Genomic DNA, 27,017 nt, shown 5'->3' on the forward strand with positions numbered 1-27,017 from the left:
AATGCATGTCATAACCTAAAGCTTTTGCTTTTGAATGCACTATAATGTACTGTGTGTCATTCTTGGTTCTTCTGCAATGCTTGCTTCATGGTGTATGTGTTAGTTGAAACTGGGTCAATGCATATGACAACACACCGCCGCCTCTACCAGCACCAAGCCTATGCTCTCTCTCCTGGTGCAGGGAGTCTTGCTCTCCCTGAACAGATGCAGTCTCGGTAGTAATCTTTTGCCTCCTGCCAATCTGTGTGCATGTTTAATTTTAGCTTACCGTTATTGCAGCAAGTCCGCCACAAAGAGATTTGCCCCCCACAACTTGGCTCTGACTAAATCGTCATTTGTTTTCTTTATTTTAGGTACTGAAAAGATTTATGTTGTTTTTGATACAATCCCAGCCACACTCAAAATCAGTCAGAGCATTAGTAATGCATATATATTTATATTAACTCTTAACTCACGATTCAATTCACATTTTTGCGTCAATTCTTGAGATCAATTCACCCCATTATTAGTTCAAAACAATTCTTGATTCATAATCAAAACTCTTTTTAGTAACAAAGGTATAGAAGTAAATTCGGGCCAAAAGTTTTGTAGTTGAATAAATTAACTTTGAAACTGAAAGTTCAAGTTTTTAAAAATACATCACTGTACTTAAAATAGAAATACAATGGAACCTCGATTTGTGAACTAAATTGGTTATTGAACAAGGTTCATAAACTGAAAAGTTTGTATAGTGGAGCAGAATTCCCCATAAGTTTCAGTGTACAGATTAATAATTGGTTCTAGCCTCAACAAATGTCCTTATTGTAGTAAAAAAAACCTGCATATTTTGAAGACGCTATAATGTTTATATGAACAAGATGGTAATGGCTCATTAATAAATATTTGTGTCCAAACAACACAATAACATTACAGCAAGCTTAAATGTCAACACACATGTACACAAAAAAAGGAAAATAATTTTACCTTATGTCTGCAAATATTTTTGGCATTGTTGAAAACACTGGGAGTTTAAAGTGACAAATGAGCAGTGGCTTCACACAGTCAGCGCTAGCGTTGACACAAACTAGCAGTTTAAGGTGATCCTTCATCGGTTTGTGTCCCGGTAGTGCCTTCTCCTACGCTGTATTAAAGATCCGCAGTGCCATTTTTTTGGGTCTCATCACAATTATAGAGTAATTCCCATTCGCTGATAAAATCCTCGAAAAGAAGTCGCCACAGACTGGAGGCTAACAAGCTAAAATGCTAGAGCAAAGTGGTTGTCTAGCGCCCCAAATTTTTACAGCGAGACTGTGAGAATTTGGACACACTTAAGGCGTTTCTGATCGCACAAAGTGATCTATAAGACAGGCTAACACAGCTCTAACCGGCGCAAAGTACGTCAACTGTGGAAATAAACTTGTTAGAAGTGCCGCTATCCATTGAAGCTCTTTGAAATGGCTCTGCCCGTGTGTACAAGATGTAAACGCAATGTGACGTAGGAGGCCCTGCATCTTCGAAATGGCCGTGCCGTTGTGAACAGGAAGTGATGTCATCGAAATGGCAGTCACCGATGGCTCCAAGTGGCATGCAAAATGAATAAATAAAAGGTTCGCACGCCGAGACACGGTTGGCAAACAGCGGCATATTTGGTGTAAACATTTGCAAACCGTAAAGATCACAGATAGAGGCGTTTGTGAATGGAGGTTACTCTGTACTGATATAATACAAAACTGTTCCTATAACTACTTTGGATTGGATTGATACCCAAATTTGTAGTATCGCCCAAAACTAATGTGAAGTATATAAACAACAACAAAAATAGGTTTTATTACATTTTACCATAAATAAATATGGTAAATATATATGGAAACCACTTTGACAACAGAAAGTAACCAGATATATGCAATAAATTTGCAAGGATATTAATAATAGTTTTTATAAGATAATAAAACCGGAATTGGGTTTGTCAGCAGCTAAATTCGCTAAATTGTAACCCATTTTGAAATGGTTATATTAGTATTATCGTTATATAGATTTTAGGCCATATCGCCCATCCCCATTTCACATGTTCAAAGATGCGGCTTAGACCAGGGATGGGCCAACTACAACCCGGAGGCCACATCCGGCCCGTTGGCCTTTTTAACCCGGCCCGCCAAATATTAGAACACAATTAGGCAAAAATGTTTTGAGAATTGCCAAACCAAAACAAATACTAGACTTCGACGCATTGGCACTCTCTGAAAGAGAGTGTAAGTGTTAACCCTGCAATACCGTTTTTATGTTTCTTTGAGGTTCTGATATGGTATTGTTGAAAATAGATGTATAGCCCATGTTTGGAAAGTCTACTCTTGGTTCCAACAGATATGATACTGTATGCTTTTGGAATGTATCATGTGTTTGCCCGGCCCGTCTGTCAAATTTCAATAGCCAATGTTGCCCCTGAGCCAAAAAGTTTGCCCACCCCTATATTAGACCAAGCATGTAGCCGAAGTTCGCCACCATTCTTCCCCTTTTTTAATTTTTTTTTCCAAGGTCCGATTTCATGTCCATGGTAATGACTTTCCTTTTCTTTCATGCACTGCCAACAGAAGACTATGGCGTATACATGGGAGACACAATAAATGGGATTAAGTTAACTTAAAAAAACACAATTAATGCTGTTCTTCGTCGGTGTTTCCTGCCGCACACACGTAGCTACTGTAGTTTTTTTCTTTTTGTACAGTACTATCAATAATTTATGGGATTGCATCGTAACCACGAAAAACAAGGGCCGCTTGTAGTCATCTAACAAAGTATCAAAACTGAGAACAATTATCACTGTAAAGGATGACTTTGTATTATTATTTATATTATCTGACTTAGTTTGCTATTATTAGGATTTGATAACAGTAAGTGTGCATGTGCGTGCGTGCGTGTGTGTGTGTGCGTGTGTTGGTGCCAAATGCCACACCTGTGTAACGTGTGATCCTAACCTTATAAAAAACTGTGTATAATTTTTTTTTTTGTAATGTATTGGCAGATTTAAAATGGAACCATTTAACGCCTCAAGCTATGGCCCTATGGTGGTTTCCAGGGCATACCTTGAAGCTTATTATTTTTGCACTGAAATTATAAAAATTGCTTATACCAAAATTTTATGTTGTATTTCTTTCAACGTGATAATAATTACATGCGTATTATTAATCAGCTGCTGCTAAGTACAAAACACTATCATGCATTATACAGGCGTGTGCCATCTGTGTGCTTACGCATGCCACAAAGTAATTTGAACCTCAAGGTCACAAAGCATTGTTTCTTGTGCTGTTTGGTTGTGGCTGGCTGTGCAGTATACTGAGTAATAACTACAAAAGAGACACTTTGCTTAATGCACCACCAAATTGTATCTGAAGAGTGTGATTGCGGCAGCAAAGTGGCCTATTGGGTAGCACTGTTGATGACAACAAGAAGGTTCTGTATTTGTAATCTATGTGTGCACATCACGCCCTATATGTGTGGGTTTTTCTTCTCCTTGCGTGGGTTTTCACCAAGTAGTTTACAATTCAGTCCATTGAAAGACAATCATCGATAATGGAAACTTCTTATTACAGGGGCTGGATGCTGACATACCACGTTTGGAAATAAATACTGTATGCAGTATATTTTTGTCCATGCATGGACAGTGTCCATCTTCTAGTCTTCTCCCTCGACACAGTCAAAAAAAACCCACAAACCCACAAAGAATGAGAATGGACTGTGCATGTGGATTGAAAAATATAGAAAAAAGAAAAGCAAAATCTAGTTACCACTTTTTGATAATGTTTTTTTTAATGGATTTTGCTTGTTCGGTTATAAACTCTCAAGGGTTGTCTAACATCCAATTCTCGTCATTCTTCATTCCCTGTGTTTTGAAAGACAAGTAAGTCATTGGTGAATCTGCTGATCACAGATCAGGTTGCGGTGCCTGCAGCAGATCAGGTTGATACTTGTGTTGTCCGTGTTATACTGTGATTAAGCCAGTCCTTCTCAAATAGTGGGGCGGGCCCCACTGGAGGGGTGCAGTACGATGCCTCGGGTAACATGCTTTTTTGGCCAAACCAGAATATGATGAAGCATATGTAGCACTTGGCTTCAAAGTAACCACTGTGGAAGACAAGGAAAGACCGGTGCGTTGTTTCCATTAATGTTAATACACTTACAATGTGGCAGAGGTATAGTTATAACAAATTTTAATGACAAATTATAGTCATTGTGAACTTTTTTTGTGGGGGGGGCGCAAAATATTTTCTTCTTCCTGGAAGGGGCATAACAGAAAATATTTGAGAACCACTCGATTAAGCTAACGCTGTATTAAAGCCACAATAGAAGAAGACTTTGTTCACACAGCCGTTGTGGCTCAATGTGGAGCCCAATTTTTGAGTACATTTTTGCCGTGGTTTTTGATGATTGTGATGCTTTTTCACTGATCTATCCGGATGCTAATTCTACTTACCTTGTCAGCTATAGTTTCAAGGGTGCAGTGCCGATACCATGTAGTGGACAAAATGTTTAGTTTACATGGAGTAAATTAGTCTGATTTCTCAAACAAATCTGTTTCCTCTCACTTGTGTATGTACAGTCCCTGTTTACATTCACTATTAATTATTAATGATCCAACTGTCGGCTGAATTCTGTGCACGGGACGATTGTAGTCATTTCAACTCAATAAATTATGTGGGATTGTGGGTAGACAATGCCACATGTCATTAGTATTGGGCTAAAACTGTAGCTGTTACGAGCAAAAGCTTACGTATCAAACAGATAACAGTACTTTCTACAGCTCTGTGGTGCTGATAGTTATGTTTTCTGTTTGTGTAAATGACCTCTCCTTCGGTTCTTGTAGTTCTCAGGGCATTTAACTGATCGCAACCGGCCTGTTCGGATTGTCTTTGAAGATGTTTTGCCTCTCATCCTAGCAGGCTTTATCAGTTCATGCTCATAAACTTAGGTCTGAAGTGTGTGTCCTTTATGAGAGGACATTCCCCATGGCAAGCTCAGTCCAGCTGCGATCGATTCAAAGTCCAATAACCTGGATGAATGAGAGTATTCTCAGGCATGGTGATCATCGGAGACGGTAAAAAAAATCACTGTTGTGAATTGCTTTGACTATTTAAATGCAAACTTTCCACCCGGCAGATGATTTTTCTGAATTGCTGGATTACATGTCAATTACATTGTGAAATTGTTGTCTATGGATATTAACGTCTTTCCAACGGATGTTGCGTGTGGATGTTTTTATACTCACAGAAGTGTACTTATTGAGGGGCAGAGAATACATTTCATGTGATCTTCTGCAGTCATTGTAGTTGTTTTTTTTAATCACTGACTAACAAAACCCAAACACATTATTTTGTACATAATTTTAATTCCATTGTGAATTAAAATAAATTTTGGCGTTAAAATGTGCTCAGACATAGGGGTGGACGTATATGACAAAAATCCAAATCACGATTAATTTAACTTTTTACCACGATTTTGGTTTTATTCCACTTGCAAATACTACTCTACTTTTTGATTGATGTCATCCTTATTTTAGCCAGAGTGTGTCTAACAACTAAAAAATAATCCCTGTAGTGTACAAGCTGCTCATGTTGTACTGTTGGCTCGCCGTTTCAGTTTTTCCTCCATGAAACTTTCGTGCTGTGGACTGGATGGGACAGTGTTACTTGTCTGCTAGGTTTCTGGCATTCTTCATGCTTTGCATTATCTGGCTTCCTTTCGTGTAACGACACAACCAGTCCTTTACTTCAGGTGGATAGTATGTTACTGGTAGGAGAATTACAAGGGGAGAAACATCTAAATAATCCAAACGGCAGTTTTATGTCTGTAAAAGCTCTGTCGGATTAGATTGTTTTTCGAATGAAGTGCTCAGACCTACTAAAGACGTCATAACTTGTGAAGCGGTCTTCGAGAAAACTCTGTGCCTTAAAGGGGTTATAACATTTTAAAAACACTTCATTTTGGTCTACATAACACGTAATGATCGTTCCTTGGTCAAATTTTGCATAGATTTTGCTGTAAAGACCTCTTTCTAGGAGACCTTTTGGCTGCTTCTAAAAACGGTTAATTTTTGATTGATATAAATGAAGCCTTCCTTACCATGTCCCCTCACGCTAAGTACACTTATGTTCCTGCCCCAGCAGCCCTTTTTGGCAGTTGTTTTTGTTTTTTATTTTGCTAAGACCTTATGGAATATGATCTCCACCCAATTTTTACTTGACTTTCACCACAACACAATACGTACCAGATGATATAGCGAGACGAGTGACTCACCATGGTTTGTAGACTCGAGGAGACGATGCAGGAGACAGAAAGTAAGGAAGCCCAATCAGAAATTTCTGGTACGATAAGCTGCCTAAGGTTAAACTTCTACCAACTCTTTCTCTCTCCAATATTACATCCTGGATGTATACATGGGTATTTTGAAAATAAAATGTTTTTCTGTTCTATATTACTGTAATACTTTCACTGCTGCTGCTTTAAGGACTTGTAAACAACAGAGGTTCAATCCGGCTATTAAGTTAACCACACTACGAGTTACATCGCGAACGTAATAATAGATTATCATACTAACTGGTTCATTGCTAAACACAGTAGACACTAATCTAATTAAAAGTAACTTTTAGGAAAATCCTTTTTGATTTTGCCGGAGGACGGCAATCCTCTTGTCTTACAGTAGAAGCCTTTGCTAACTACACAACAACTGGAGCTAACAATGCTAACATATCATTCACACATTTCTAACCTACTGTTATTTCTTACCATTTCATTGTTTTCTCCATTGCCATAAATAATAGTCACCAACTCGAACATCAGAAGCAGTTTTTTTTCCCCGAAAGTGCATCGTTTTGTGAAATGTTGTGGGTGAAGCGGGACTATTACTTGCACACACTCAAAGCGATTTCTTCACAGTAGATGGCACATTGCCAGAAATCAATAAAGTTAAGATTAAGATCATTTTTACTTCAGGTGAAGCTGAAAGTTTGTGTAGTGACTTGTGCTGTTTAAAGCAAACACACAACAGAGCATTTTCATTCAATGGCTTTATAATGGACATGATGTTGATATTGCACAGCTGGATTTAAATAGATTAAAATAGGCTGACTCACACAGATGTTTGGGTACATTTCTACCATACTTTATATGGATAATCTGACGTCACACTTGAACAAAACAACACATTTGAACAGAATTCCAAACAGATTGTTTTGGAGGAAGTATGAAAGACGGCAAAATTGTTTTATGAATATCTATACAATGCCTCCATGGTTTGATTTCAAATTAGCGGGACTCATACAGATCCCAAATACACCTGAGCAGGTACCAATTGGTTAAAAAAAGTTCGCTTTGCGTCATATACTAATTGATAATTTATTTGGAAATATAAACTTTCCACTGCTGCTGCTTTAATCTGTATTCTTGCTGGTGTAAACAAGGGCTATTCAATTACACTGTTTTACGGGCCTCCTATCCAGAAAGTTATCATTCTTATTTTGACAACCAACATCCTCTGTCGTGAACGTTAGTTTGTTGTCTATTTCTATTGTCAGAGTTGCACATTTTAGAAAAAAAATGTTTTGCAAGATACAAGTGTCGACTGCAGTGGATGATGAAGTAGATTCCCATGTTACAGTTTTAAAATGCTGCTTTTGTGAACTTGTAATCGGCTTTGGATTTCCTGTGAGACTGCACAGGATTATAACTATTAGAATTATATGGAAGTGAGATAGATCACTGCCTAAATAAATACTGATGCAAGTTTAATGATTGAAGGTACAGATCGCATTTGAGTACTGTACATTGTTAACATTAGAATGATAAACACTGGCATGTTGATGGTTTTATGTCGTTATTGTTACTACAAGTGAATGGTTGCATAAGTAAGAGAATGAATGCAATCACTTATAGTGTAGTGGAAAGTCGAATTGTGAAGGAGACCCTTATTGATTTATAGAGCTCAGAGGCAGTAGGACAAAATAAAAGAGAGTGAGTCGTAAAATTTGGAGATCTAGCCAGCAGTGCTTAGCTTTGGTCCCTCCCCCACCTTCCCCTCTCTCTCTCTTTCCCTCTCTTGCTTTTGCTCCTTGCCTCAGCAGCAGTTAAAATGTCGGCTCTGTAGCTCGTCCTTTGCTTTGCTTTCTCTCCCTCTTGGCCATCTGTCTATTTTTTTTTTCACCACAAAAGGAAACCACATTTTTTTCTCTCTTTGCCTTTTATATCATCACCCCGTCTTGTATTTCTGGTTTACTCCCCTTTGCTGCTTTGCTGGGTGGAAAAGCTTGTGTTTTTTTTCAAGGTTCTTTTTTCACAGCCTTTGCTTTTTGAGGTTATTTGAAGACGAAGAAGGGAGGTAATCTGCCGGTTTTTCCTTTTTTGCCATAGATGACAGCCATGTTTTCCGACGGTCGAGTGTTAACCGTGTTGTAGAATAGACTGGATTAAAGTAACCTTGGCATTCATGGTCTTGAGTGTATGTGCATAAGATGGGTTAGTGTGTGATTGTGTGCATGTGTGTTTGTTTAGTAGAGTATGTTGTTCTGATGTTTTACAGTAATCAGCTTCATCGATACTTCTATATACTGTATTTTTTGTATTTGCTTTTAAAAGACAGTTATCTTGTAACTTGCAGCTGATTGGATGCAGATTTTCACAAAGCTTGTTTTACAAACATGACTATATAATCAGGATGCTATGTGTGTTTTATCGGGTTCCATTTCTCTTGTTTAGTGGTTTGGACATTGAATCTGTAAACTGATACATCAGTGTCAAATGTTACTGTTACTCTGTCATGTGTGTCTTTTGTCAGGAAAATCAAACCATAGCATTTGTTGGACATAATAATGTTGTGTGATCCTTTTGTGCTGTTCTTGTTCCTTTTACTCCAACAAAACCAACCTTTTTCATTACGCATTTGTACATTTGTATTGTGCATTTATAACATGTAACATGGGCAAACAGAATAGCATCAACATGTGAATAAATAATCAGTAATAGATATGCAGAAGAGGTACTGTAGGATTGAATAATTTCTGCTGCTACACTATCCCTGCTTGAATGGTCTTATGGGTGTACTGTAGACATTTTTCTAAGATGTACATAACATTAAATAAGTGGTGAAATACATCTCAGTCATGTAAAACAAGACTAAGGCACCCCATTGTGTAACTATACTACTTACAAAAAGGTGAGCATATGACGAAACATGCACTTTATTGTGTTGCCTGTGCTATAATTTTGCTGACACATGATAATCCTGATATTAAATGCAATATATCACAAATCCCTGTTGTATTTGGCACACACTTCCATTGGACTGTTGAGGAAATGTCAGATGGATATAGTAATAAAGTTTCAGTGACGTAAGACCTTAAGACCGTTTTTCTTATGACTGTGTAGCTTAAAAGATATCTGTACTACTGGTATGGTTGTATGCAGTGATTTTGGAGCTAGGCTTACATACTCATCCAAATAATATATGTATTTGAAAATGTGGTGGAAGTTGATACAATTATAGATAGTTGTGGTGAGTGACATTGTCTTACATCAACAGATCTTACAATGACCGACCTAGGTTGGAAGACATAGAATCCCATGTTAATGATTATTGAATCTTCGCTCCGCAAACCAGATATTTGCTGGTATTGTTCACTATTTAATCAATGTAATACTAGTTTGTTAATTTGTCTGTGAGTAAAGTCAAATTCATTGTTGGTTGTTAGTGTGCTGCCTCTGTGGACTTTGTGTTCCTTGTCACTCAGTAAAGAGAAGTTTTAATGTTTGAGTGTGTTTATAGCTGTCGATCAAATTGTTTTTAGCTGTGGGATAGAAATTACAATGTGGTTGTGTGCCAACAGAAAGCACTACGGCAAATGTGGTAAAGGGCCATGTCATATCATTAGTCTTTGGTATTGATTCTGGAATAATGTTAAATTTGGATTTAGGTTGTACTTAACCGTATATGCATGACAGTGGATTTAGAGGTATTTGATGTTGATCATTGTGTGTGTCTGTGAGAGAGGAATGGAGGGAGCAGCTGTGTTTTGACAACTCGGGTCATTTACTATCAGAGCAATAAGTAGATTACCGTACAACCTGTCCGTGTGTGCATGTGTGTGTCATGGAAAGCAGCTGTTTTAATGTGACCCACTTAGAGAATGCCCATTAGTGCAGGCCTTTATGCATTTTAACTATATGAAATACTCAAAGGCAAAAGTCTGGGAACTTGTTTTTACATCATGACTTTTTGTTCTTCAACATGACACTACACTTTTTGTAAAATCGCTCTGCATAGTCGCTATTTTTGGTTTGCGGTCATTCGCTTACGACACTACTTTCTCACATGATAATGGCAGAAGTACATTATAACCAAGAAGAAAATTCCACATCAACAGTGTGAACTTAATTAAATATTCCATTGTCTTTAAAACATAGCCCATCAAAGCCTGTCAAAACAACCATTGCTGCCGTCATTGTAAGGATATTGTAGCCTGTCAGAAGTTTGTAGAAAGTATTTTTTGAAAATGCAACAATTGCAAGAGAAGATGCTGAAATATAAGTTGATATTGTATCAACTTTGTTCCTACTAGTTTCTGAATATGCTGAAGTGTATGACGTCCAAACTCCACACAGTCACTTATAAATGGTTTCCAAAATATTGGTTACTATTTGTGATCATGGTGTCAATTTTAACCACTAACATACCATGCACATTATAGACTTTATTCCATTTCATGGTAGCTACTCATCTCATTGCAGTTGATGCGTTATAAAACCAGCTACTAGAAGGTATGTTTTGGCCATTTGGGTAACAAAAACTACAACTAGTTGCTCATTGGTCGAGCAGATTTCTCATCGCCTTCTATTTACAATCATCACATTCTAATTTGATGATAAACAACAAGAAATAAACACATGCAATTTTGACCTACCAGTATCATGGCCTGATCATCAGCTTTAGATCAATTGGCTTTTGTGTGTGGATAAATGTTAGACGTAAATGTGCTAAATGATACATAGAGGAATTGTTGCGATTGCGTGATTTACATGAAATTGGCTAAAATACTAGCAAATAAAATGTAAGAATAGCGTTAAAGGGTGATTTTTATGGGTGGGATGTGGAACAGAAATTGAAAACATTCAATATGTTGAATGTTTTGATGTTGAAATGGCTTTGGTTCAGAAATGTTGGATTAGTAAACATCAAGATTAAATAAATATTTGTTATGAAAAGTATGCTTTTAGGGAAAATATGGACATTTTGAAAGCAGTTTATTGGTTCTGCATAGTCCGTATGCCAGGGGTCACCAACGCGGTGCCCACAGGCACCAGCTAGCCCGTAAGGACCAGATGAGTAGCCCGCTGGCCTGTTCTAAAAATAGCTCAAATAGCAGCACTCACCAGTGAGCTGCCTCTATTTTTTAAATTGTATTCATTTACTAGCAAGCTTGTCTCGCTTTGGTCAACATTTTTAATTCTAGGAGAGACACAACTCAAATAGAATTTGAAAATCCAAGAAAATATTTTAAAGAATTGGTCTTCACTTATTTAAATGAAATCATTTTTTTTTTTTTACTTTTGCTTCTTATAACTTTCAGAAAGACAATTTTAGAGAAAAAATACAACCTTAAAAATTATTTTAGGATTTTTAAACACATATACTTTTTTACCTTTTAAATTCCTTCCTCTTCTTTCCTGACAATTTAAATCAATGTTCAAGTTTTTTAATTTTTAATTTTAAAGAATAATAAATCAATTTTAATTAAATTCTTAATTTTAGTTTCTGTTTTTTCGACGAAGAATATTTACGAAATATTTCTTCAAACTTATTATGGTTAAAATAAAAATAAAAATATTCTAGAATCTACAAAATCTGTGGAATCAAATTTAAATCTTATTTCAAAGTCTTTTGAATTTCTTTTAAAATTTTTGTTGCAGAAAATGTAGAAGAAATAATGATTAGTCTTTGTTAGAAATATAGCTTGGTCCAATTTGTTATATATTGTAACAAAGTGCAAATTGGATTTTAACCTATTTAAAACATGTCATCAAATTTCTAAAATTAATCTTAATCGGGAAAAATTACTAATGATGTTCCATAAATTCTTTTTTAAATTTTTTCAAAAAGTTTCGAATTAGCTAGTTTTTCTCTTCTTTTTTTCGGTTGAATTTAGAATTTTAAAGAGTCAAAATTAAAGATAAACTATGTCTCAAAATTTTAAATTTTCATTTTTTTCGTGTTTTCTCCTCTTTTAAACTGTTTAATTAAGTGTTTTTTTCATCATTTATTCCCTACAAAAAATCTTCCGTAGAAGGAATAAAAATGTACGACGGAATGACAGACAGAAATACCCTTTTTTTGTATATTAATCTTTTTCTATATATATTTATTTTGAGAAATCATTAAGATGATCAGTGTTTCCACAAAGATAAATATCATTAAATATTAATAATATCATACAGTTAAAGGTAAATTGAGCAAATTGGCTATTTCTGGCAATTTATTGAAGTGTGTATCAAACTGGTAGCCCTTCGCATTAATCAGTACCCAAGAAGTAGCTCTTGGTTTCAAAAAGGTTGATGACCCCTGCTGTATGCTATATGCCTTTCTGAGAATGTTGTGATCCTGCCTCAGGGCTTAGTGTGCACCGTGCCGTTCCCATCTGAAACACGATTGCTGGTGTTTTCTGGTTTGTCAACTTGGTGAGTAACTAACTATTTGGCATATTATCTGTCTTTGCAACTAGTGAACGCATGGCGATTACAGAGGAATGGAGCGTGGTTTCGGAACTGGAACTAATCAATCAATTCGATTCCATGCACTAAATTAGTCGGATTTCTAAAACACTTTGGTTTAGTTTATTTTCACACCTACATGCTAAGAAGCCCTTGTTTCCATGCTCCATCTCTAATGTTACTGTTGGCTGTATGCCTCTAGTTCACTAGGGGCAAGTGTGGCCATTTCAGTGTATTTAGAGCTATGTGGAAATGTAAATGTCAGAAAAAAATGCTGTATGTAAGAGTTAGTATCTTTTAAACTACGGATCTCACAGATTACTACAACTGGTATTTTGTGGCGCTGGTAATGTTTTATCATATTTAAATGACACTTGTGGATACTGTGATCATCAGAGACATACAGAAATATCACTGTTTTAGTCAATTGCTTGGACTATTTACTGTTAATAACTATGCTGTGAATTATTTTTAATGACTGATTTACATGTAAATGTCTTAAATGTGTTTGGATGTTTAATTCATACATCACTATGAACAACAATGGTCTGGATTATTTGAATTAATGAGATCGATGCTGTCTTGAAGTCATCTGATCTACTGTAATTATTGTGGTCTTACTGACTAATGGAACATACACGTATATATATTTTTTTTACTCTAGATTAAATTCCATTGTGCATACAAACAAGTTCTAGTGTTGAAATACAGCTGTTTGGAGGTTTTTCCTCCACCAGCTTCTCCTCTGACTGGGGTGTGCTGGTGACTTGTCACATATTTAATGTTTTCTTTGACAACATCCTGGAACCTATTCAATGGGTAGGTTTTTATATAATATATTTAAAAATATTGACTTATTTCAGCTTTTGTATCTTTACCTTGTATGTAGTGTATGTTTGTTGTCGTAAAAGTTTCCCCGCCCTACACTTACTGGGTGTTCTTCTTTGCTTGTGAATAATTTAGTAAATAGTGGTGTGTTGGTTATTTTGAGCCAAATTACTTAAGAAATCAGACCAATTTAGTGCATTGAAAGGTACTGAATGTGTTACATTCGTTTTTATTGTATTGTTGATCCGGAATCAAAGTAGATAATGTTTGCACCCGGGGGAGTGAGCTTTTCACCCTCTGATCAAGTTGGTACAACTTAAGGTAAGTCCTTATATAGAGATTGTGTTGTAGCAAACAGTTGCCTTGATGCAGAAGCGCAAGTTTTAGCTGGGAATTTGGATTAATAATAATACATATTTTGCTATGTAGTCCTTCTTTTTAGTCTTGGTAAAACACACACGTGTCCATGAAGGGTACATTTTCCCCAGTGCCCACCTTCCACAAAAACAACATGTCCCACGAGGCCACAGCTCTGTGGAGTAAGGCCTGGCTCAAAACACATGAAACCTTAGGGAGAGAGATGGTAACATCACCCATAGCTACTGGGCTGCCAGGTTACGTTTGCAGTGCAGTTGGCCGACAACTTTTGTACCGGACTCTCCGATGCTGAGCTGATGTACGTAGATACAGCACTAAATACACAGCGGAAATGCTACGGCAACATCGTTCATCATTACCAAACAGAGTACAATAAGCCTCAATATTGCTTTCATTCTGAATTGCTTAAAGGCCTACTGAAATGACATTTTCTTATTTAAACGGGGAAAGCAGGTCCATTCTATGTGTCATACTTGATTATTTCGCAATATTGCCATATTTTTGCTGAAAAGATTTAGTAGAGAAAATCGACGATAATGTTCGCAAATTTTGGTCGCTCTTAAATAAGCTCTACCTTTCCCGGAAGTAGTGCGCGTGACGTCACCGATTGTCGGACTTCTCACATCCACCCATTGATTACAGTCATGGACGCCAGCAGCGCGAGCGATTCTGACCGAGAAAGCGACAATTTCCCCATTAATTTGAACGAGGATGAAAGATTCGTGTTTGAGGATATTGATAGCGACGGACTAGAAAAAAAAAAAAAAGCGACGGCAGTGTGAGCGTTTTAGATGTAATTATACACGTGTACTATAATTCTGGAAGATTCCTTATCTGCTTATTGTTTTAATAGTGTTTTAGTGAGATTTTAAAGATTGTAAAGTAAAGATTTTAAAGACATACCTCGAGGTCGGATGGCTGCGTTGAACACACTGTGTCTCAGAGAGAAGCCGAGGAGCCAAGCTCACAGCTGCTGCAGAACGACGAATAATCCACGGATGTCTTCGGTATGATATATATCACAATTTCCCCATTCAAAAACATGCTGGTTGACGTAGAGAAAATATGTTTGCTTGACCGCTCTGCTTTTACAACAAAGAAACGCCGGCTGGGTCTCGGTGCTAAAGACAGCTGGAATCCACCGCTTTCCACCAACAGCATTGTTCTTTATAGTCTCCATTATTAAATGAATAAATTGCAAAATATTCAGCAACACAGATGTCCAAAATACTGTATAATTATGCGGTTAAAGCAGACAACTTTTAGCTGTGTGTGTGCGCAGCGCTACTATTTCCTCACGGTCCGTGACATCACGCGTATACGTCATCATTCCGCGACGTTTTCAACAAGAAACTCCCGGGAAATATAAAATTGCAATTTAGTAAACTAAAAAGGCCGTATTCGCATGTGTTGCAATGTTAATATTTCATCACTGATATATAAACTGTCAGACTGTGTGGTCGGTAGTAGTGGGTTTCAGTCGGCCTTTAAATTTGCCTGTTAGTTTATTAATACAGATATCCAAAGTAAGAGGCAAGTAATCATTAAAAATAACTTAACTACTATTTACTTACTGTTTCACTGACAGGTGAGGTTGAAATTTCACTGCGAGGTGTGGCATCTTTTGCTGTGTAATGAGACTGCTTTTTCTTCCTGGGCGTATTAATGAGCAGCGTGGATATCAAGTTGCTAGTTGATGAACACGCTTCAGGAAATTATCTCAATTGGTGCATTGGGTTGTGCAGGACATTATCTGAAGGTGTGTATTGTGTTCTGCTGTCAACGTTTGAAGTAGAGTTTATATTTGCATTACTTTTTGTATGGTGTTATTTGCATAATGGTATGGAGATGCATCAGTGCTGCCAACAGTAGGAAGTTGCAGGCCATTGAGGGAAGCATGAATTCCAACATGTATTGTGACATTCTGAAGCAGAACATTGTCCCTTCCGTTAAGAAAGTGGCCTTTAAGGCAGTTTTCCTAAAAAAAAAAATTAATTTGATGGTGTTAGTAATGGAGTGGCAAAGCATGTCAACACACCTAACATTGCTACAGTTAACGCAACAGGGAGCATAATGTTGTATTTTGGCAGTGGTTTGGATTTGCAACAACAGACGTGAACCAAGTGGCTGCATGTTGCAAATCTTGTTTAAAAAGACAACAAACTTATTCAAGCATCTGTGTGAGGGAAATGCAACTATTTACAAGGCCCACAAGACCATAACAACGAACCAACTCAGCAGCAACATATTGTGCTGGTGAAATTGTCTACTCAAATCTGAGTTTTATTTTTAGGCCATATTTCCCCGATCTGTATGTGGGGCAACCTCAGAAGGTTGAGGAGTTGTGATTGGTTGATAGAGGTGTGAAAAAAGATTTCTGTCACATGTGCAGCCCTGGTGAGTCTATGTTCAAGACACTACACAAATTCACTGTGATGGTCCTGACTTGTATCGCCAACTGTTTTAACAATCATGGCAATTGGCCAGCATAATGGTGTAGAATTATTTTCAAGTGATAGTAAACCTATAAAACTATACAAGTTTTACGATGACTACTCTTGTGTCAATGTTTATTTGTACCTAAAAAGACACAAAAAAGTTGCTTCTGAAATGTGAGGGATATACTGTGTTATTGAGTTCTTTTAAAGGTTGCTATATAAATTCATATGATATGTGTGAAACTAACAGACATAAGTAAATTATCTGATATAAAGACGGCACAATAAGCACACATGGAATATATTTGGCGTGTTTGGATCTTTTATAACAATAAAAACCTGGAGACACTTCTACTTTTTGTCAACCTTTGGTGTGCACTGTGCAGTGTTGCATTTGTTTCATTGTTTTTATCTTATGGCTTCATTTCACTTGAATTACTCTTAATCTTTTATTTTTTGTTTTCAAATCAAAAAAATTACTTTTTCTTTCTAATCTGTTTAAATGTTCACACTTTTGACATGAAGAACAAACACATACACATTTATAAAAACAGCTCAGGTCAAACAAAGACTTCCAGGAGAGAGCAAGATATGTCAAGTTTCAGACAGTCCCATATTTAGAAACAATTAACGCAACAGTGGTAGAATGGTTCGGTGTGAGATATACTTGTGTCTTAAGAGGATGCTTACAAACGTGAGTACGCACTTGCTGATTGATGCAGGAAGCATTAGATTAGATTATATTAGATAGTACTTTATTTATTCTGTCAGGAGAGTTCCTTCAGGAAAATTACAATTTTCAGCACAATCCCATTCAAGATCAGACAAACATTAAAGGGAGACAGAACAGGATCGCTGACGGGTCTGCCGGCTTCCAGCGCCCCTTACAAAAAAAGATGAGATACAGGTAAACAAGGGGGGGAGAAAAAAATAGAAGATTAAAATAAAATAAAAAAATCGGTCTTAGCCTGGGCCCTGGAGAGGGGGTGCAGACTGAGGCCAAGGGAAAAAAAACAAAACAACATACAACCAGACACTTCTACATACAGCTATGAATAAAAAGTAAAAGAAACATATCCACCGTGGTGGCCTCTGCGGTGTTCCACGCCATCGTCCGCTGGGGTGGAAGGAGGATGGCCAGAGACAGGAGCAGACCTAACAAAGCAACCAAGACAGCCGACTCCACTCTCGGCCAATGTCCAGTCCGCATGGATGAGCGATGATACGTCCAAGGAGACTGAGGTGTCCGACACCTGCTCACCCAACCAAGACACCGCGAAGCCTCTCCGTCCCAGCGCTCAGTGCTAGCTCCGCAGCCCTGTCCCCTCATCCGCATCTCCTCCAGTCCCTCCAAAGCGACTCCGGTGTGGCAAAGACCCAGCAGCTGGTCTCCATGGCCAAAAGGCTCCCGGGAGGCAGATCCAGAAGTCCACAAAAAAAGCACCACAGAGGTCACGAAAGTGACACCCCTTGTCACACAGTCCCAAAGGGTCCCAGACCAAAAGGCAAAAAAATATAATAACACATGAAAACAAGAGGGAAACACAAAAGGATGATACAAGAGCACAGAGCTCCTGCCTACAGCAGCCACTACAGCAGCGCCATCTTGGAAAAAATTGTTTACTTCAAAAAAAATTACCGCAAAAGTGTTACTTAGCAGAGTTGTGGCTTCACGCTATCTACAGAAAGCTTACTTTTACTTTTCTCTGGTCAAGTTGATATCTGGTCTTGAAGAGCCATCTATCCATCCATTTATGTTGTATACCACTAGTCTTCAGGGTTTGCGGGTCTCTTATCCTAGCTGACTTTTTGCTCGGCAACAAGCAGGGTACACCCTGGACAAACAATCATTCTCAGTGTCACGATGCCCAGGGAAAACATGCAAACCACACAGTGTTCCGTATGAGAGTCAAACCTAGATATCCAGACTGTGACACGTCAGCCTCATGTCATGGAGCCACAGTTCGGCAGGTCTTGGGTTTTCAAACAAGCCAGCTATTTAGAAAAACAACAATTACTGCCCCATATGTGAGGAAAGGCTCAATGTCACTACCTATAAACAAAAGATAGAACACAATATAATACTGCTCTGTTAAGCTTAGCTGTGAACAAAGCAAAGTTAAAGAACAGCATTGTGTTTGTTTCTTTTATTGCCAACTATAACTCAAAGCTATAGTCTTTGGGTGGTTATTGGCACAATCTGCTTCTTTGTCCAAAATGTGATACACTAGCGTTTCTTTGGTGAAATAATAAACCATTGGAAAATATAATATCACCAGTCATGAGATATTAAGTGAACTGAGCACAATTGCATTACTGCATGCATCATTGCTTCTTGACATTTTTATCAATACTATATGTGCTACCAAATAAAATAAGTAGTTATTAGCTTGAAATACTGTACATCACTTGACAGACAGAAGTAGAGTCACAGACACAAATACAACCTTCATGTTATTCCTCCTCGCACAGTGTGACACAGCCTGATACACATGTGGGTGTTTGAAGGCGTGGTTACTGCGTTCATGTTTCCCACCTCTCATCTCCATCCGACTGACCTTGTTGTGTAACCATAAATCATAGCATCACCCACCCTTCCTACTTGCACTCAAATACATGACATGATGTTCTACTTATGTAGTGCCAAAGAGATACAGTGATGAAAAATACCCAATGTAGAACAAATTTAGAATAACATGCATAGATGTGGAGAGAAACTGGAGATTATTCTGTTCTTTTCTTTCTGATGGAAGGACTTTGTGAGAGTATGTGTGTGTATTAAATATGCAGCATCAAAGTGGAGTGTACTGCCTTTGAACTGTCAGACTTACACCTTTAATTATTTATCACAAAAGAAACGTTTTGGTTCATTCTCCTTTGCCCTTCTTCTTGCTGTGCTTTTCTCCATATGTGAGTTTGTCTTTTATTTTTGTTTTTATGATAGTCCGATAATGTTTGATGCTCTGTCATCAATTTCCACAAAACATACATGTATTTCCCAGTGATTTTGTCACTGACTACAGTAACATTGTGTACTCATAATACTGCTGCTACTGGTTTTGTTGTGTCATTGCTGACTAAATGCTATGTGTTTGTGTGCAGGCCTTTAAACCAGTGGTGGGGAAAAGCCTGTTGTCATCAGTAACAGCGGTGGAATTCCTATTAGACCGACAGCTGGACTTTCTGTCTGATCAGTCAGCCTACCAACCATACCAGGTAATTATTAAGAATGCGCCAGATACAATATTGTTATACACTTCACAGAGTTCTACAATGGAAATTCAAAATAAATTTAAAAAAACCTACATACTAAACTGGGACTCATTTTGAAATGTAATACTTAAGGATACCAATAAATATATGAATAGATTTAAGAGAGACACTTTGTGTTTCAGTACGACTGTCCCACAATGAACAAAATAAGTCAGTGATGGTTAGAGTTTGAGAACTTTAACGTCCCATGCTGAGCCTTGACCTCAACTTTACAGGGTGTCAAGGTTGTTTTTCAATGAGGGCCACATCACAGTTAATTAAGGCTGCCTTCAGAGGGGCCAATTGTTCCAATGAATAATATATGAACCTACATGTATAAGGATTCACCTTGTACACAATTGCCTATGCATATGATCACTGTTTTTTTTTTCCGTACTTTGTGAAAAAAAATCCATGGACTAGCAGCTCTTAGTCGGCAGAATTTTATCGTAGAATTTATGGTGTTTATTTTATTATTATTATTATTTTTTTAACAGCATATTACTGTGGAATGGAAAAGAGGTACCACAGTTTTTTTACGGTAAAATTCTGACAACTGAGTCGCAATAATTTTTTTACTCTAAAAATCTGTTGTCATTTTTCAAACACTTGCTACGAAATCATAAGTCAATCACATACGTATTTTTATTTGAGCTAAAAAGTTTGTAATGTAAAAATACAATATTTGTTACATTACATTTGTTACAATACTACCAAACACAAAACTGTTTATTATTATTATTGTTACAGATTATAACAACTTTCCAAATGAAATTTACACAAACGTAACTAACAATAGAATATTAACAATAACACAATTATTAGATGAGCTGTAACATACATTGGTATTAGGACCCCCTTCATCCAGTGTTGGTGTTTGCTAGTCCTGATTTTTTTTATATGTTAAAAAAAAAGCATTTCATTTTCAACTGGTGTAATGGACACATGTCCCAGTACATTTTCACAGTAAGATCTGCCTTATTGTATATTGATGGATTAGCCTTTACACATTTATGTCAAAGTTGGGCATCTTGTACATATAATATATGCTGTTTAGGTGTGCCACTGCTGCGCTACGAGCAAGCTGTTTATAAAAGTGCTTTAGGAATGTTGCTGTGTTTTTGCCTTTGGCATTGACTGGTGCATTGTAATATCTGCAGTGTATCCCCCTAATGCCCTGTCCCATTTTATTATAGGACACGAACACACTGTTCGACTAAAAAGCACAATATTATTTTCAACGCCACACAACAAGTTTAAAATATGATTGTAATGTTACTACTAGTCCAACTTTTGTTTACCAGTTGGTAATGATTGCTATTTTGTCTAAAACTGCCTATTAATGTTGCGTTATGTAGACAATATACAAAATAAACGGCATTTGGAAATTTGGCCAACGATAGAGATTTTAATGTTTTGCAATATCGTGATCATTCATGTTAATAACACATTCTGTCTTGTCCCACAAATTTGACAACGACAAGCTGCAACGAATGGGCCCTCAACGCAATATAACGCCTTAGCTAGAAAGCTCATCTAATGTCCTTCTACAGTTTGAACCTGCTTCTAAATTGGTGATCTTTGCCTCCATGGTGGCAAATAAAGTTATCAGTGGAGGACAAGGAATAGCTAAACATGCTACACAGACCATAGGGGGATACAAGAAGCAATGCTAACCGCTAAGCTGGAGGTCTAGAAGGTAAACTGGTATGGACAGATCAGTATAAAGCTACAGTAACGGTTTGATTGATTGATTGATTGATTGATTGATTGATTGATCAGAACTTTTATTAGTAGATTGCACAGTTCAGTACATATTCCGTACAATTGACCACTAAATGGTAACACCCGAATAAGTTTTTCAGCATGTTTAAGTCGGGTTCCACGTTAATCAATTCACGGTGCAAAACTAGTATAAGTATATGGTCAATACTTTTCTTTTCACAAAATCGTGTTTTAAGCTGTTTTTTTATTTATTTTATTTCATTTTATAACTTGGGGAACAAGCCCTTGGACACAGAAGGGCTTTAAGGGTAAAAATATAAGGAGTAAGAAATATTAGTTTTTGTTCAGTTAATCTGCTCTATTTTCTTTATTTTGCCCCATAATGCATGTTATAGAAGGAAATAAGGAAATCATTTAAATATTTTATTGATATTTTTACACCGCCATCCTGCGTTTTTGTCTGATTGTAATTCGAAAAAATTGTTATTCTATGATATTGAACATTTTAAGTATCGGTATTAGTATGGCCAATTCTCACCCCTGAAACTTGTCAGTATTGGATTGACACCCACATTTGTAATCGGTTTTAAAATAGTTCTATTTTCATTTATAAGCCAAATAATATACTGTGTTGTGATATACAGTACAGCGTTATTGCAAAAGTCTGTAATACATATCATGGTTATACATTTTAAGTCCCTCCCATATTTTCCGTAACCTTAATTTGGATTCTTTATCTATGACGTTTTAACATTGTTTTTGAGTATCCCAATCCAAAAATTATGAACATCCCCCCAAATTCCCCACATCAGCAGTGACCGCAGGAACATGAAATTGTGTAAGGTGGGAGGCTCACTCTCTTCCTGTCATATCACACACACACACACACACACACACACACACACACACTCACACACACACACACACACACACACACACACACACACACACACACACACACACACACACACACACACACACACACACACACACACACACACACACACACACACACACACACACACACACACACACACACACACTCTTAAGCAGCAGGCTAGGTTGGCCCACTTAACAGTGACTTCATTGTACAGTTTATGCCAAACAGATTGTAGCCCCCTCCCTCGCCTTCCTCCTTCCAGTCTTCCTGACCAACTGGAAAAACAGAGAAGGGAGTAGCCACAGTTTCATTGCTGTGTGTGTGTGTGTGTGTGTGTGTGTGCGCGTGCGTGCGTGCATGCGTGTGTCTGAGAGAGCGAGTGAGTGTGAGTAGGACTGTTTTCACAGCTCTGGTGGGTTCAAAGGTCTCTAGTAGAATAGGCAGCACTGTGTGGGGATGGGTGATTTAGCAATAGACGAATGTGAGTGCTTGTGAGCGTGTACATGGTGCGAGCAAATGGACAGGAGGTAGAAAATACAAACTCTTACTGCTAACTCAACATTATAACCAACTACACACACACACACACACACACACACACACACACACACACACACACACACACACACACACACACACACACACAGAGTGGAGAAGCAGACCCTAAAGTATCTTTTTTTCCACCCTCTGTTTCAAACAGCTGTTTTCAATCAGTTACTACACTACCAGCAACTATGTTAGCAATAAAAGTCTTTCTCGTGTCTAACATCTAAACACATTTCAATACAACTATATAACGGGTCTCCTCAAATAAAACCAATAAGGTACAGTCCAAGCGTCCCCACACGTGCACACACCTTTTATCCATTAATCTCTTTCTAGAAATGCACGGCACATGCCTTCCTCATATTCCTTCCACACACCTACTTTCAACCAATGCAAAGCACTGATTAAAGGAATATGCATGTGAGTAAGCTTGTTAAATGATAAATGGGTTGTACTTGTATAGCGCTTTTCTACCTTCAAGGTACTCAAAGCGCTTTGACACTACTTCCACATTTACCCATTCACACACACATTCACACACTGATGGAGGGAGCTGCCATGCAAGGCGCCAACCAGCACCCATCAGGAGCAAGGGTGAAGTGTCTTGCTCAGGACACAACGGACGTGACAAGGTTGGTTCTAGGTGGGATTTGAACCAGTGACCCTCGGGTTGCGTACGGCCACTCTCCCACTGCGCCACGCCGTCAGATGGAAGCATAATCAATTGCGCTGACTTTATGCAAATCATTGCATTCTAATGTTGGAGTGTTAAAAGGTAAACATGATATACAGTAGATCACCACTAATGCCATACAGCAGCGAATAACTGACATATGTAAAATACATATTCTTAATATGTTAAACATGCTATTGGCTGTTATGTGTAGAATTTTGATGACAAAAATGAATGTATTCCATTTTGGAACAAGGCTTTAACAAAATAAAATGCAGAAAAGTGATGCACCGTGAATACTTTTTGGATGCATCGTATTGACCGTATCAAAAGAAAACTTGGGAGTACTTCTGTCAATGTAGTTTTTTCTGGCGCTATTACAACGCCAGTAGAGTTGAAAAAGAAGTTGCCTCTATATTGAAGCTATTATCATATACATGTATATCCAATTTGTGACACCAAAAGACTTCCAAAGTTTTCGGATAGATATGATCCAAATATTATCAATCTCACGGAGATTCCCGAGCCATTTTGAGAGATGATGAGGAAGCAGACACGTCATCGTGTGACGTAGAGTTAGGGACCAAAGATTCCTTCCCCATCAAAAACAACGCAAATCTTGCAAACTTTGTGAGAGCAAGGGACGATTACTTTGGGCAAAATCATGACTCAGAACCTTATATTGTTGATTCTAAATATAAGGAGGTTGAGCTACAAGATTTAGTAGCTCTGCTAAACAAATCCAGCTTTAGTGAAACACTATATCATCATGTAGCAGTATTTCTAAGTGCTAAACAAGAAATACAAACTACAAAGATATGAATAAAATGTTATCTTACAGTAGAATGTTTTCTCTTACTTCGATGACGACTGATTGTAATCCCGTTTAGATGAAAAATTGATCATGATGCACGCAAAGTATCAACAAGGAAGTATTCCTGCAGACATGGTCTTCGGTTGTGTGTGTTTGGCTCCATGAACTCAATGTTACAGGTGAACAACTTCTAGTGTCCGGGCTAAATCCTCTTATTATCCAGATGAGAGGCATGATTTATAATCTAAAATGACTTTGACGAGCAATTATGCATTTGATGAAGGAGCAGCAGGACATTGCGGCCGGCTCACAGTAAAGCCAGCAGAGGGCTACTTAGCTGTCTGTATCATTGCCGCTAAGAAATAGTTGGTTTACGTTAGCACTTATAATAACAACATCTCATTTGGTTAATATTCATGTCATGATATGTTTAAAGAGTATTCTTGGCGGATTTTGTAGGCAAAATAGAGAGCCCCAATTAACTTAGAATGCAAAAAACCCCAACATGTGTTATTGTCTTACTTAGAGATTGTGAATTATAGACAGCTCATCTCTGTCTAATTTTAGCATATTTCCAGTATGACTGATCTTATAATATGGCCAGAGTGCAGAAGCGTTCCCATTGTGACGTCAATCTCCAGAAATAGCCGAAGGTATTCGGAGCGGAATATTTAAAATGGCTGACTGAATTTGTGCCATTTTGTTATGTTTAAACTGTATTTTTCACTTACTTTGTGCATTGTAAATACGATTGGATATGGTTAAATGGATACTATGAAACACAGTCAACTTTTTTTTCCACTCTACTGCAACTTTGAATGGACTGGTCTGAGAAGTAAACTACATCTCTCATGATCTCTTGTACAGTGTGGGCGAGTAGAGCATAGAACCTTATGCAAAGTTTAAATCAGAAGTATGAATATATTTTCGTTTTACGCTGAATGCAAAACAACAGTGGAGAAACATTACGTTTGAATATCTCGCCTGTCCAACGAATGAATAGACAAGCAATTATTTCCTTTTGGTGTAACTCCTCATGTGGGAGCGCAGACATGCAAAAAAATAACCCACTGCACACCTCAACGTCTACAACGTGGAATAAGAATAATAAGCCACTTGATGAACTAACCTGGAAAATATTATTGATATAAAACCAAGAAGCCAGTGTGGCCAAACAACAATGTGTGAGCTATTTACATTTTTTAATGGTTAAATTGTCAGTTAACCTCCGGCGAGTTAATCAAAGTAAATTCTTCATAGTAATAATTGATGAAAAATGTAATTGGAAAGCACATATAAAATAATTTTTTTAGAAATGATCAAGAAGCAACAGAGTGCTGGCAAAAGTACAAGAGCTCGATGGAAAATCCCTCCAGCAACTATAGTATTTACTCATTTATCTTTACTTATGTCACTATGTAAAGCGCTTTGAGTCACTAGAGAAAAGCGCTATATAAATATAATTCACTTCACTTCACTTCACTGTGCAGAAGTTTGGGGAAATAACTGTAAAACCAACACACATCCCTTAACAATTTTACAAAAACGGGCAGTTGGAATTATCCATAATGTGGGGTTCAGGAAGCACAGAAATAGCTTATTTTTAAGGGCAAAACTTAAAAAATTCCTGATTTAGTAGAATGTTTGATAGGGCTTATCATGTTTAAAGCAAGAAGTTATAAATTGCCTGCAGATATTCAAATTGTATTCATAGAAAGAGATGTGGGGTACAACCTCAGAAGAACGGCAAAATATAAACACGCTTTAGCACTTACCACAAGGGAAAGTTTTTGTCTCAGGCCATGTCCACGCGAACATGGATACTAAATAAACGCAATCTTATCTCTGCGTTTAGGCTTCTTGTCCACACCCAAACTCACACTTCTGTCCTTAAAAACGCAGACTTTCGCAAACACTGGCCAAGGTGTAGAGTTCCAAAACTCCGCTCAGCATATGCGCGTATACGGCTCAAACAGACACCTGTATTCCTTTGATGAGGTCATGGCTATCATTTGCAAAGCTCAATAACACTGCTTTGCTGCCTTTAAACACAGTATAAGAGGATTTAGTGTAGGGCTGGGCGATATGGCCTTTTTTTAATATCTCAATATTTTTTAGGCCATATCGCAATACAAGATATATATATCTCGATATTTTGCCTTAGCCTTGAATTAACACTTGATAGGTATAATCACACCAGTATGATGATTCTATGTGTCTACATTAAAACATTTTTGTCCATACTGCATTAATATATGCTCATTTTAAACTTTCATGCAGAGAAGGAAATCACAACAACGTCAATTGACCAAAACTGTATTTATTAAACAGTTATTAAGCAGTGGCACAAACATTCATGTCATTTCAAAACAGAAAGTGCAAGATTGTCAGAGACTTTTTAAAACAAGCTATTAGTGCACTTTTGTGCATGATTTCACTAAGATGACATATCAAAACAACACTAAATTAAAGTGCACTTTTTGTACAGAACGCCACTACAATAGTTTAAAACAAATAAAGTGCACTTTTGTGCATGATGTCACACTCAATAAGTGTCAAATAAAAATGAGCTGCATAATAGAAAATTAAATAGTGTATGTCCTTTGCAATGTGGTAGTTTTGTTGACTGTTTTTTTCATACGGTGTTGTTGTGGAAATGTTTGCTTTGGCATTTTGATGGTGTGGTGTTGTGGCACCAAAAGGAGATGTTGACATGCGGAGTAAGCACTCTTCATTCTCTAGCAGGTGACTTTTGAA

At 37.4% G+C, this 27,017-nt stretch overlaps 1 protein-coding gene across 2 annotated transcripts in view; it reads left to right on the forward strand.

Moving 5' to 3' along the window:
• Positions 1 to 27,017, forward strand: part of jmjd1cb (jumonji domain containing 1Cb) — a 211,602-nt gene that overhangs the window by 132,901 nt on the left and 51,684 nt on the right. Inside the window, exons 1-2 of one of the 2 annotated variants that reach the window (XM_061908711.1) lie at positions 8,083 to 8,344; positions 19,473 to 19,586. Coding sequence is in view for 1 of the 2 variants with exons in the window: in XM_061908710.1 (XP_061764694.1) it covers positions 19,473 to 19,586 (114 nt within the window). In the remaining variant the exon portion in view is untranslated. Of the gene's footprint in view, positions 1 to 8,082; positions 8,345 to 19,472; positions 19,587 to 27,017 lie in introns of those variants that run through there. The other variant, XM_061908710.1, reaches the window with a different exon arrangement.

Source organism: Nerophis ophidion, linkage group LG08, assembly GCF_033978795.1.
Source record: "Nerophis ophidion isolate RoL-2023_Sa linkage group LG08, RoL_Noph_v1.0, whole genome shotgun sequence".
NCBI lineage: Eukaryota > Metazoa > Chordata > Actinopteri > Syngnathiformes > Syngnathidae > Nerophis > Nerophis ophidion.